Here is a 14289-nt window from a genome sequence, read left to right as displayed (position 1 = left end):
TTTCATTCAAATAGAAAATTCCTATTCTTCTGTTTTCTAGGTACTTTAAGAACAATGCTAGTACAACTTGTCAATTGTACATTAATTATTCATGGTTTAGAAATGATTTGAACCCTGCAATAAATTCTAGTATTTCTCTAAGAAGCTATCATCGAAACACACCACTATTTTCAAGGTATTTTTCTTCTGACAACACATTTTCCTGCAACTGAAGCCTGTGTTTAATTTCAGCAGTAACAGTACTGCAATCAGGCTCAGCAGTGTGCTAGGACACTAGGGACAAAAAGAAGAGGTTGTGCAAATGCACAGTTAAATGAGCTTTATGGAAACATATCCTTGCTGTTCCCTCACAGTCTACCAGCACCTATGGTTCTAACTGGAGTCACTAATGAGAGAGGACACTTTCATCTGATAGAGAAGCACTTTGAAAAGGGATTATCTGGAAGCAGAGCAGTTTTGTTGCTTCAAATGCAAAATGACAAACGGAAAGAGAAAGATTTCATGGTCCTACTATATTTGTACTATACATCTGGTAATAATTTCGTAAACTTCCCTTGGTGACTCCTCACAAGCAATTTCTGTCTCATAGGTACTAGCTGATAATAATGAGAGGTCCTAAATTTAGTGTCTGGCGCTATTTTAATCTCAGGACCATTCATTTACCATTTCCATAAAACACAGAAATAGGCAAGGGACCCAGTTTATTAAAAACCAACAAACTACAACCAAAACCCTGGTGAGCTGTTGTTTAAACCTTAAACAAGTCCTGCTGGCTGCATAGAAGGATCAAGAGGAGCTAACGTCATATTCTGTAGTTTCTCTGGATTCAAAATGTTGATATTTTGACTAGGCAGGATCAGCCCACTATTCTAAGGTTCAGAATTGCTAAATGCCATTTCCAGGAAGTATTAGACATTTGCTAGAGAGAAAATAAGTAAAAACAAGCTTTCTGGTTACAAGGCAGAGATTTTTATATTCTAAGTACCCAGAAGGGTACCTGGATCACCACAGTAGGATCCTAATGATTATTTGAGAATGAATGAAGAGGTTGTGGTGGGAAAGCTGCTACTCAAGCAACATATTATTAACCTCTGCCCCCACAAGGACACTCACCCACCTTAGATTCCACAACATAGTGGGCTTCCCTGAGCTGACTGTATTAATCTTTGCAGGGTAGCACAAACAAATCAGCAACCCTCTCTGCTTCCTCTGTTTACAAATGCCATGCCAGGGGGCAGCCAGCGAGAATGCAGACTGAGTCACCAGAGGAGCTCCCTGAATTCTCCTCTCCTCAAAGCCCGATCAGACGTGTGCATGTGCACGCACTAAGAAGGGCTCTTCCCTGTCTCCCTGACTATAATCAGGTCTGTTGTGCTTCCTTCAAGTGCAATTTGGAATCTGAAGAATGGGGAAAGGGAGACAGCTAAGTCCCAACACCCACCAAAAGATATCTGCTACCTAGAGGGTACTGGCCTTAGATGTGGCTCCCACTGAGTGCCACATGCACCTAGAAGTCAACTCTGACCTGGTCTGACTGACTCAGTCAGATACCCTATAACAAGGTGGAAGGCATAGAATTAAGGTCAATTCTACCTGCCACATAGGTACCCAACCATTTTATGACTGACTCCTGTTGTAACAGCAACTCACACACAGGCCACCATTTCGATAATGAAGCACCCACTCCCACAAACATTTCTTCCTCTGGGTACTTCTGGATCAAACACTTCTTGGAGTTACGGGTATTCTCTAAGCAATACTCACAAAGACGGCAGCTGGAGGCTCTAGGCCAAGCCACCGGGTTCGCTCACTCTGCACACTGCTGGGTACACCCTCTGAAGCATTGTTTGGAACTCTGTATACCCTCTGATTGGTAGGTCTAATACTGGTGTAACCAAATTTATCATTTCTACATTTTATCATCTGGGTTGGCCCTTTATCTGATATTTTAGATAATGGATGAAGTGCTACTCCAAGTCACCTTAAGATCACATTCCTTCCAACTAGATTATAGCTAAGGGTCAGTTCTTTTGCATATGATGGCAATTAAATGGGAACTTGTGATTTTCCTTTCATAATCTTTCAATTTGCTAATTAATTATAAAGTAAAACTGTAGCTATTTCTAGACTCCATTTGTAAGTTTCTATATGAATTAACTTCTCAGCTTCTGTTGACAGACAAACCAGTGTGTACAGTTAGTAGGGTGGGCTATGCTGTTCTTTAAAATGTTATGTCATGCTTCCTAGGGGACTCAGATACAGAAAACTCGTTCAGTGCAAATTCCCTCCCTCCCTCCTTTTTGTTCCTAGAAGGATTGACTGAAGGAGTTCTGAAGAGTTCTACATTAGCAATTCTGCAATTCCTTTAAAAGGGCTGTTTGAGAAGCAGGAGATGGAGCAAATTGGCAAGCTTAATTCACTGATGAAGAGGGCATCTGGGCTATGTTTGACTTTTTGAGCACATGTCAAATTATCTGAGTGATTTTAGAGTATGCCTTCTGCACCATGGTCTGCTAAGTCTGATCTCTGCCATGTGTTCTGTGCTGCTGCTAGGCCACCAGGTGCCCAAGGGCACAGCTGCTGAGCCACCTGCTCAACACACAGGGAAGGCCCTGCTGCTATGTGTTGATACCCCTGACATCTCTGGTATTCTCAGTAAGGGAGGAAGGCCTGCCCACAATGGGCAGCAGGTAACTCCTGGAACAACTGGCTGAGGGAGGAAAAAGAGAATATGAAGATGAGATTAATGAGTGAATGAGCATGAAGTTCTTACCCGGTGGTGGGATGCCCGGGAGGCCAGGCACACCTGGCGGAAGATGGTGGGGTGGAGGCCCCCCAGGGTGAAGTGGCTGCATGCTGCCCATGCTAACAAGGCCATCAACTGGGCCCTGCAAAGGTGGAAGGCCTGGCGGATAGCCACCCATCATGCCTTGAAGGACACAACAAATTTCAGACATGCATCATTAACATGCAACATGAGCTAAGTAATAACAAACCCCCCACATGCACTACCAATGAATAAAGCGCCCTTAGTACTGCATGATATAACGGCAATTAGTGCAATTATTTTGTTGCAATAATGAACAAAATAAAAAGTTACAAATATGAAACCCAACATTTCTGGATGAATTAGTACTTAGTATATTATTATTTGTAGTTATCTTCCCTGGGATAAATATGCTGCATGTTTTCAGTTAAAGAATAATAAAGAAGTTCCAGTTAAAAGCCTTCCCAAGGTCATGAATATTGCAAGCTGTTCAAACAGAGTGACCAGTTCTGTTGACTGTGATTCTAATTACACAGTATAAATCCCATCATTCCACTCTGCCCACATTCATATGCCTGTTGTGGGTACACATGAGGGGAAACTGGAATGGAGGGAAATGAGGCGCACAGTCCTGATCAGAAAGCATGGTTCTCCAGCTTGGGAGAGGAAGGCAAAAATTTTTCAAGACTTCTACATCCACTCCTCCTCCCTGCTAGCCCTACCACTGCTAGTAAGAATGGATGATGCTTGGGCTTAAGCTGGGAATCAGCTAAAAGCCATCATAATGAATGATGTTTCATCTTTAGATCTCAAAACACAATAAAATAAAGAGAAACCTTAACCCTCCCAGCCAACCTAAGCCCAGGTCACTCAGTAGTCTGCATGTAGACCTTAGGAGAAACGGCTGGAGAATCAGGCTCTGCTGACATGAGAAAATGCCAATTGTTATCATTGTCTCCAAGCTCACAAATGTCCTCATATAAACCTTCAGTTAACAGGGAGTATTTCATGAGATACAGAATTTCTGTGAACAGAGGCTTTTATTCCTTTATTTTCAAAGTGCATCTTCACAACACAAAATATTTTCTGCTGGCTAGGGAAGAGTTTCAAGAAACAAGTATTTTTGGCAAAAGGAGAGGAAGAAAGTAATTTCAAAATGTCAAAGACTCACCTATCAAAAGACCTTTAAAACCATAAAACAGTTTTTTTTTAAGCAAGAAAAACAACTTGACTTTTCTTGGATTTGAAATGATCACAATGAATAAACACAAGGCTCCCCCCAAATGCAATCATCTTTGGTCACAGCTTCTCGCACAAAGGCAGGGTGGCGGGACTGGTGCCACATGTCATTTTCATAACATACTCTTTGTAGAGGGACTCTGGGAAACAGTGGAAAACTCTAGATTCTGAGAATTTCACTCTTTGATTGTCCCTGAAGAATTATTTGAAAGGTATTTATTTATAAAAGTTTAGTCTTTTAAAGCTATAATACTACTGAAATTTCTGAGATTGATTCAGCCTGCTTCATCAGTCATATCGAAGCTGACTGAAAAACTTATACAAACCAATAAAACAAATTTTAAATAATACCTCTATACATGAAAAAGGATTATGAGTTTCATTTTCACCCTTTTTCTTTTTTTGGTGAGGAAGATTCACCCCGAGCTAACATCCGTTGCCAATCTTCCTCTTTTTTTTGCTCAAGAGGAAGGCCAGCCCTGAGCTAACATCTGTGCCCATCTTCCTCCATTTTATTTTTAGAATGTGGGATGCCTCCACAGCCTGGCTGATGAGTGGAGTAGGTCCGTGCCCAGGATCCGAACCTGCGAACCCATGCCACCAAACTGGAGCGTGCGGAACTTTAACCACTCAGCCATGGAGCCGGCCCTGAGTTTCATTTTTAAAAAATGAGAATTCAGAGAGTAAAAACTACTTTTGAACAGACACCATCATCTTAAACATGAGGAGATCCACTGCTACCAAACTGCCTTTTAACCACACCGCCAGATACAGCTTTTAGGGATAAGTAGGTGGCAATTCAAGAATGTTAGGAGGCTTTGCTTTCAATTACAAAAGCCCATCTGAACGCAGCCTTCATGGGCTGTAGGTGAAGAAATTAAGACCTGAAAGACATGACACTTGTCTTCATTAAACTGTACTTTGGCATTTATTATCCCAGTCACATGTGTTCAAATGAGCTTCAATGCTTGTAAGCAAAGCTGGTCTCAGACAGCAACAAGGCTAAAAGACTTAGGCCCTATGTAACCTGTAAACACATGAAAAAATCACCCTCTTATCTGCAAAGTTCCCACTGTGGACCAAAGACTGGTTACTGTAGACAATCCTTGCCCTTCACTCCCATGGCCCAGAAGTCTGGACAGCACGCACTTAATAATGGAGCAGGGGCTTTCTAGAAGGGGGCCCCACCCTCCTCTCCCATCAGAGCTCTATGATTCTATTCCCCAACAGGGAGCTAAAATGCTGCAGCTGCTGTTTTTTTAAAAATGTTTTTAGCTGTTTGAATTCACTTTGTTAACATGTCCCTGGGCTTTTTAGTCAAGGGCACAATGCTACAATATCACACATCAGATAGAACAAAACAGGATGTCAATGAGGGAATTCTAACTTTCAAAGTCCCCATGTTCAAGGCCTGATTTCTAAAAACCTCTGGAACCCCATTAACCAAAATGGGCCATGGAATAGAGCAGGCGATTATGAGATTTGTTAGATCAACATCAGTTACACTGAAAGTACTGAAAAGCCATGATTCAGATGTGCTTTGGCGAGTGCAACTGCTGAGGTCAGCGATAGTGCATTTGAGAACTTGCCATCACAAAAGGTAGGAGCGACAATGGAAAACTTATCCTATGCTACTCTTCCTTAAAAAGCAAATACAAAAAAAGCAAAAACAAAAACGGCATCCCAATGAGCCTGCTTTGAACAACACTGTCTTGGACTTCTAGCAAAAAGAGGCCAGACTGCTTGCTTAAGAACAAACACCGGTGGCTTGTATGGACCTCACCAGGCTTAGAGAGATCACGAAGGAGGGACCTGAGAAGTGGTCTGCAGGCTTCTCACTGGAGACATGTCAGACGAGGATATTCAATTTAAGAATAGCCAAATTTGCTATGGCTACCAGAACCAGAGACAACACACACAAGCAAACCACATTCATCATTTTCTTTTCTTTTTTTAAAAATATGTGACTGGGATACTAACAGAAAATGCAGTTTAATGTAATCAAATAGAAAAGCATTACAGAGTGGGCACAATGAATTGAATAAGGATTTTGTATTCCACTTAGCAGTCATGCACATTGGTGACCAAGAAAGGATTTACAATTCATTGTCAAAAATCCTTTTAAATGGTCAGTCTTTTAAGGACGGCTGCAGTAGAACAAGACAAACTGAATACTGGAATGAGACGGGAAAATCAACATCAGCTAAAGACTAGTTTTGTGTTTTCTCTTGTGAGTCCATCTAGAACAGAATTCAGGGTCTATTTATATTTTCTGCTATAACGCTCTATCAAGAGCAGTCTGGGGTGGAGAATATCGCCAGACCATGCCCACAGCCAGGGAAGAGCTGCTCCCTACTGATTCCCAGGGCTGGGCCCAGGGCCCATTTCTGGGGCAGAGGGGAGGCATTGCCCATATGGGAAAGGCGATATAAGGACGACATGGATGACTTCAAACTTTGACTCTGTCATGAGAAAAGGCTAGAGACTGTGGCCTACTCCTCATTGGAGAAAAAAAAAATGAAGGAATTTCTTAAAAGTGGAAAAAAATGGTCTTAGCTCCTGTTTTTACCTGCAACAGGTGTCAACTGCTGATTGAGCATCCCCATTGGTGTTGGTGGTGGCACCACCCCCATGAGAGCCCCCACAGGGGTGCCTGCTCGGGGAGAAGCACTCGGCTGCTGTTGCTGTGCTGCTCGCTCTCTCTCCTGCTGCTCAGCAACTTTAGCTGCCCGCTCTGTAAAGGCATTTCAGATTTTCAATTCTGTTTTTAACCCAGGAATTCAAAATACCATCCATTGCATTCAACAGGACTAGTAAAAACACAGGCAACAGTTCTGTCTCAATGGAAGGAACAGTAGATGACTAGTCTCAACACAGGAGGAGTCGGGCCGATTTCACTTGGTAACCTAGAGTCCAGCTTTCCTATCCCATCTTGAGAACTGGTCTGCAAAGATTTCAAGAATGTTAAGACTGCAACACACATTCAGAAAGCACAGGTTTTATTTAAACACGTCACCAGCGTAACCAACGTGGTTAATCTCACAAGGCACCCTGAAGATGAGAAGCACTACCATTATTCTAGTATTAATAGCATTACAAATTACTTATAATTTCAACATGAAGCAATTCCATGGCCCATTATAATTTTTGGCACAATTGTTACTTACTATACTTTCCTGATTCCTTGCACCCAATTTTACTAGATTTGAGGACTCTCGTCATTAGTGTCATGGGGTTTAGCAGCTGAAGAAAATTAACTCTGTAAGGGAAAAGTAGCTTACTGCCTCTACAAGGTTTTAGGGAAAATAAATGCTAATTTCTACATTCTAACGAAGCAAAGAAGTCATGTTTAATAAACCCCAAGGGAAAAAAATACATGATACTCCAAGCTACAGTCATCATAAGCAGGGAATTATATATACACATAGGAAGCAAAGGACAATATACTGACAGAGCCAGGTTTCCTGAAGCTGAGCAGTTCAATACTGACCATAAATCAACCCAAATCAGCAAAAGTTCAAGAATTCACTCTTATTTGATCCAAAATGCAAGGGGAGCATTTGTTTGTGCCAGTTCTGGGCTGTGGAACACACCCTGCTACACCCCTTACTCCTTTGAGCTACTCTGTCTGGATCTCCACAGCCAGGAGCCCCAACAATAACATTCTCAGTCTTTTTGGGAGCTAGCAGGCTGGACCCTTACTAGAGAACTCTATAAATGTGTATTCCCAAAGCTCTCACAATACAGGGTTTATTTTGCTTCACCATTCATAAATAGGAAATCCTCCCCACTCTTCACATGGGCAAACTGAGCCTCGGAGACAGGTAGTGACTTGTCCAAAGATACAGAGAGAACCAGCAAGCTGTGGCCCTGACTCCTGGTATCACACTCACTGCCACACATTAACCCTCCAACATGGAATTCAAAAGGCTGTGGCTGGCTGATCTAAGGAGGGGTAAATAACTCAGTCACATGGCTTTGAAGAGAATCAAGAAGCAACAGCTCCAGTCCTCCTTTAGTGTAAGAATGTGGAAGTCAAGCAAGTCAAAGCTTCCTTAGCTGCGACAGAGTTGCCTGCATAGATTTGTCGTCCTTCACTAACACTGTCCCAGTTTACAGATCCTCTGTACAATGAGCGTGAGGGACAAATGCCATTTGAACAACCTACTTTCTTGAGCTAGCAGTAAAAAAAATCGATGACCTAAACCCCCACATTAAATTCTAGTATTTTCATTACACAAATGACAGAGTAAAATGGGAGAGCAAAAAAAGGAAGTCAAAAAAAGAAAAATCCAAACCTAAGGATCAAATATTGGACTGGCTACCTATTGGCTTCTTCTAGGAGGAGTCCAATTGGGCTGTCTTAGAAAAGAGAATTATTAAATGACACCAGCTAAACTCCAAACTTTGGGTTTGGCATTCAATGGGTACGAATACCAAAAGTTCAGATTTTGTGTCTCAGGCAGATATTGCTGAGTCACATAACTTACTCTCACTTGGTTCTCACTGAATTTTAGACTCCCCTTTGAATCTGGAAGAATTTTCCAGAAACCATGATTTCTCCCTCTCTTCAGCCCTGCCCCAGTATTTTTACTTTTATTTTATCTCCAGACACATTTCTCTGTCTTGTTCACACTCTAAATAACCCAGCCACACAGTACTGGCTTCACTTGCCCTGGATCAGGCTTTACACCCATGTGAGCTTCATTTCCAATACTAGTCCAACTGACTGATATATTTGGTCTTAAATTTCACTAAGGTCAGAAATATCAAAGCTTTCCAAAGTTCTAGGTTCTTATGGAACTGACTAGGGTTACTCAAAGAATGTTCTGCAAAATACTAGTTTATTAACAGGTATTACATGAATACTCTGTCAAGTTTCAGAAAATGCCAGGTGAAAAAAATAGGCTCTTTACTGTATGTCTTAAAGACTTCAATATGAGAATAAGCACTGTAAGTTTCCAAGAGATAAAGTGTTTGGAGCGCTTCTCAAACTGGTTTTGCCACAAATGTTTTTTAGCTGAGAATCTTGTAGGATTAGGGTTCTGCAGAAGATCCTTGGGGAAGCCTGCCATAATTTTATAATAATCAATCAATGTAATAAATGAAAGGAATAAAATGCTTTTTTTAAAGAGTTTCTTTGGAAACTCCATAAACTTTACTAAAGCAGGTAGCCTTAACAATTAATTTATGTTTGCTGAAAAATAATGGATTTGGACCTGGCCAAGAAGAGTAATGGCTGACCACTGTGTCAACCATTGAGAGATGGCTCTAGACTAGCAAAACGAATGACGACATACAATTCCAAATGGAAAAAACACAGCTCCAAGGGCAATAGTTCTGCCTAATCTAATGTTTACTACTCACTTTATTAAAGCCATGCCTCATATTAACAAACAAAAATCTCTCTCAAGTATTTGTCCCTAATGGCTAAGAACCACCAAATCACTGAATGATAGCTCATGGCCCCAAATGATTTACTTATAGAGTAAAAGGAAATTGAAGGCAGTTGAGCTTTATCAGAGAGACCCAAGGTGCCTTAAAAGTAGCTATGAATGCAGACACAGCACAGGTCAGGGCTGGCCTAGGAAACCAAGCGCTTTAGCCAAGCCTCAGCCTGGAGTTTAACCATATGGCTTATCAAGAGCCGTAACAGAAGATCACTAATTTTGAAAACCTCCTTTCTGATGAATTTTAACCAAAAGTATATTTAACACCCTTGTACAATCATTCCGTAGCTCCACACACGTGTTTACAAGACTCAATGAAAGAAGAAAATCATGCAATTTTTAATAGTAAGATATTTGTTTGAGAAATTTTGGGGAAAAAAACACACCAGGATCAGAGGCCAAGTCAGGGGCAGTGCTTGCTCAGTCAGGTCAAGGCTGGCATTTAAACTGCTGGATGGGAGCCATCTGAGACAGTCCTCAACACAAAGGTCATGTGCAAGTGGTAAGAACAAGAGAGTAAAACCTACTTATGCACGTGCATTCCTAAAAACACCCCCTTGCTTAGAAAGCAGAGACAGTTGTGCCTAGTGTCTATTTACCTTCATATTCTGCTTTCTTGGCTGTCTCAAGGTTTCTCCACTCTGTCCCCACCAGTCGGCTAAGCTCCCCAAAAGAGTAGTCTGGGTGCTGGGCCTTAATCACAGCTCTCATCTCACTGCTGAACAGGATGTAGCCACTCATGTTGATTTTCCGTTTGGAGCCTTCCTTCTTTGCACTGCCTTTGGCAGACTTTGGGGTAGACTGTAAGACAGAAAGCTCTTATAGTGGATCAGAACATTGCATTTGATTAATTGCTCAAAGTTTCTGGAAACCAGGAACATGTGATTCAACAGTTACTGTTTTATAGACACGTTCAGTTTATAGCTGGCCATTTTCTTGGTCAAAACACAGCTCTTCCTTGCCTCTTACCATTTAAGAAATAAATGAAAGTTTCGCTGAATTCCATGACTGCAATCTGTAATGGTGACCTCACAATTAAGTCTTAAGAAAATTCTGAATGAGAAAAAAATACCAACAAGAATCACCTCAATCAAAAGATGAGGTCCTAAGACTAAAAAAGATATGAACAATAAAAGCCAGAATAACAGGATGATGCCATTCCTCATTGCTTTTCTTCTACATGAGACAAGGAGAGCTTTCTAACTACACTTGCCATTTTAAGAGCTATCTATGAAATTTGAAAGAAGATGTTAAATTTTAAACTATTAATGGCATCAAGAAAGAAAAAAATCTTCCTGCAGAATTCTGGGTTAAAGCTCATATATATAGGGGCTGGATGCCTCCTTCCTCTGGTTTGCGTCTGCTGCAAATCAATGCTGGGAATAGGACAAGTAACAGGAACTTGCCACCTTCACCTGTGGGGGTGTGTAGGGCATGAGATCCAGCTCACTGGCCAGGGGAGTCTGAAGTTGAGGTAGAGAAGGAGGCTCAATGACCTCACTATCCTCTTCTCCCATCTCTTCAATATCATCATCTCCACCTTCCAACTCAGCAAATTTAGCTTCTAGCAACTGGATCTTCTTTTCCAACAAAGGTGATGGCTCCTTCTGAGGAACAATTGGTTTTCTAAAAGAAGTGACATTAAAAAAAAAAATCACCTAACACTACTCCAGGATTGGTCAGAAAGCAAATGTTCTGCCTTAATAGCTCGAAATGACTTCCTGCAATGTGCAGTATATACTCTAAGTCAGCAAGGGAAAGAACTTAAATGTTTATTTATAAAGTCACGTCTACTTATAGATGCTTGTTTTTAAAAGATTTTGCTGAAAAAGACAAAAGCACTGGGTCCAAAGTTGGGATCTAGTTGCCTATATATAGGCAGAATTTTCATAATCTGAGAAACTGTACAATCTCTTAACAGACAGGCTGTGAACCAGGACCACGGATTTCTGCCTCCACATTACAATTACTGGAGTCTATGCCAAGGGCACCATTACAGCAGTTACCACATCTCAGTAGATTATGAGGATTTTCCTTTAATCTTTAACTGAATTAATTAATATTTCCTATTTGAAATGTATACGGCTCTAGTTTAAGACCTAATAGAAAACCAAACAAAAAAACACTCTGGACTACACTATTTTGATATTAGTGTTACTATTAAAAGCTCTTTCTTCCCTAGTTTTTCAAGCTTTACCTGAAGTAATAAATTTCATCATCTACCACTTTAGCAGACAGTGAAAACCTCTTCAGTCCCTTGAATTTTTTCATCTGCTTGTCACTCTCATTATAGCGGCTCTCACAAAGCAGAATGTCATTTTCTGGTATTTCAGTTGGCCTGCAGGAGAGGAAGTCCTTGAATGACAACACAGCACACTTTCCTGAAAGTGCAAATTGGAGAGAAATTAAAAGAGCAAATTTTGGCCATAGCTAACGATTATTTTAAATTTTTATTATTTTTGAATTAATATATTCACATGATTCTAAAGTCAGAAGATTTAAAGGGCATACACAGGCATAAAAATAGACATGTAGATCAATGGAAGAGAACTAAAAGTCTAGAAATAAACCCATACAATTGGGCTTTTGTGGGCAATTGATTTGACAAGGATGCCAAGAAAATTCAATGGGGAAATAATATTCTCTTCAACAGACAGTGCTGAGACAACTCGATTTCCACATGCAAAGGATGGAGTTAGAACTCTACCTCATACCATATACAAAAATTAACTCAAAATGGATCAAAGATCTAAACATAAGAGCTACAATTATAAACGGTTTATACTTTATACATGGTTTCACAGATATGACATCAAAATCACAAGCAACCAAAGAAAGATAAACTGGACTTCATCAAAATTAAAAACTTTTGTGTTTCAAAGGACACTATCAAGGAAGTGAAAAGACAACCAACAGAACAGAAGAAAATATCTGCAAATTGTATCTCTGGTAAGAGACTGGTATCCAGAATATATAAATAATGCTTACAACTCAACAATTACAAGACAAATAACCCAACTAAAAAATAAGCAAAGGATCTGAATAGACATTCATCAAAGAAAATACACAAATGGCCAATAAACACATGAAAAGATGCTCAACATCGTTAATCATCAGGGAAATGCAAATTGAAACCACAATGAGATACTACTTCACACTCATTAGGATGGCTATTACATTAAAAAAAAGGAAAATAATAACAAGCGTTGGCAAGAATGTGGAGAAACCGGAACCCTTGTGGGGCCATCCCAGTGGCATAGTGGTTAAATTTGGCGCTCCACTTCAGCGGCCCAGGATTTGTGGGTTTGGATCCTGGGTGCAGACCTATGCACCGCTCATCAAGTCATGCTGTGGTAGCATCCCACATACAAAATAGAAGACGACTGGCACAGATGTAAGCTCAGGGACAATCTTCCTCAAGCAAAAAAGACAGACTGGCAATGGACGTTAGCTCAGGGACAATCTTCCTCCCCCCCAAAAAGAAAAAAGAAACTGGAACCCTGTACACTGCTGGTAAAAGTGTAAAATGGTACAGCTGCTGCGGAAAACAGTTTGGCAGTTTCTCAAAAAGTTAAACAGAGTTGCCATATCATCCAGCAATTCTATTTCTAGGAAAATATCCTAAAGAAGTAAAAGCAGGGACTTAAAAAGATACTTGTACACCAATGTTCATTGCAGCATTATTCACAATAACCAAAAGGTAAAAACCACTGAATATCCATCAACAGATGAATGAATAAACAAAATCTTATGTATATGTACGATGGAATATTATTCAGCCTTAAAAAGGAATAAAATTCTGATACATGCTACACCATGGATGAACCTTGAGAACATTATGTTAAGTGAAATAAGCTGGACACAAAAGGACAAATGTTGCATGATTCCACTTATATGAGGTACGTAGAATAGGCAAAATTTATAGAGGCAGAAAGTAGAACAGCTATTACCATGGGCTGTGAGAGGAGGAAATGGGTAGAGAATTTCTAGTTGGGATGATGAAAAAGTTCTAAAAATAGATAGTGGTGATGGTTGCATAATACTGTCAATGGACTTAATGTCACTGAATTGTACACTTGGTTAAAGTGTTGCATTTTATGTTGCGTATATTTTACCACAATAAAAAAACTTCTAAATGACAGCAAACTCATATTGTTTTGCACCTAATTTTGTTGCAACATAATATATCTTGTGGATCATTGCTGAGATTAATATACTATATTTACTGAACCTAGTTCCCTATTGATGGATATTTAGGATTTTTTCAAATTTTTGCTCTCCCACTGAAGCAAAACAATGCTGACAAAATTTAAAACATATATTTATTTCCACATGGCTAAATACATCTGAGGTATAAATTGCTAGAAGTACAAAAGCTGCGTCAAAGGGTACGTACCCTTTAGTTTTTATAGGTATTATCAAATTACCTCCTATAGAGGTTGTGCTAATTTATAAACCCATCACAAAGTGGGTGAATGCCGCTTCCTTATGTTCTTGTCAACTAGTAACAAACATCTGAATCTTTGACAATTTGATAGGTAATTTAAAAAAAAAAGGAGAGAGGCTGGCCCGATAGCATAGTGGTTAAGTTTGCCTGCTCCACTTCGGTGGCCTAGTGTTCACAGGTTTGGATCCTGGGTGCGGACCTAGCACCACTCGCCAAGCCATGCTGTGGCTACATCCCACATAAAGAGGAGGAAGATGGGTACAAATGTTAGTTAATCAGCAATCTTCCTCAAGCAAAAAGAGGAAGACTGGCAACAGATGTTAGCTCAGGGCCAATCTTCCTCACACACACACACACACACAAAAAGGAGCATCCGGGTAGTTTTA

At 40.3% G+C, this 14289-nt stretch overlaps 1 protein-coding gene across 35 annotated transcripts in view; it reads right to left on the bottom strand.

The window, feature by feature from the left end:
• PBRM1 (polybromo 1) overlaps nt 1–14289 on the bottom strand; it is a 122261-nt gene that overhangs the window by 4625 nt on the left and 103347 nt on the right. For 17 of the 35 annotated variants that reach the window (XM_005600572.4, XM_070237416.1, XM_005600573.4 and 14 more), the window contains 5 exons: nt 11654–11837; nt 10872–11082; nt 10056–10257; nt 6576–6740; nt 2774–2929 (listed from right to left, as the gene is read on the bottom strand). In XM_005600572.4, coding sequence (XP_005600629.1) covers nt 2774–2929; nt 6576–6740; nt 10056–10257; nt 10872–11082; nt 11654–11837 — 918 coding nt within the window. The remainder of the gene's footprint in view (nt 1–2773; nt 2930–6575; nt 6741–10055; nt 10258–10871; nt 11083–11653; nt 11838–14289) is intronic. The other 18 variants (XM_070237428.1, XM_070237429.1, XM_070237419.1 and 15 more) reach the window with 3 other exon arrangements.

Source organism: Equus caballus, chromosome 16 (genome assembly GCF_041296265.1).
Source record: "Equus caballus isolate H_3958 breed thoroughbred chromosome 16, TB-T2T, whole genome shotgun sequence".
NCBI classification, from domain to species: domain Eukaryota; kingdom Metazoa; phylum Chordata; class Mammalia; order Perissodactyla; family Equidae; genus Equus; species Equus caballus.
Note: the sequence above shows the minus strand (reverse complement) of the source record. Positions and strands in the feature narration are given on the sequence as shown.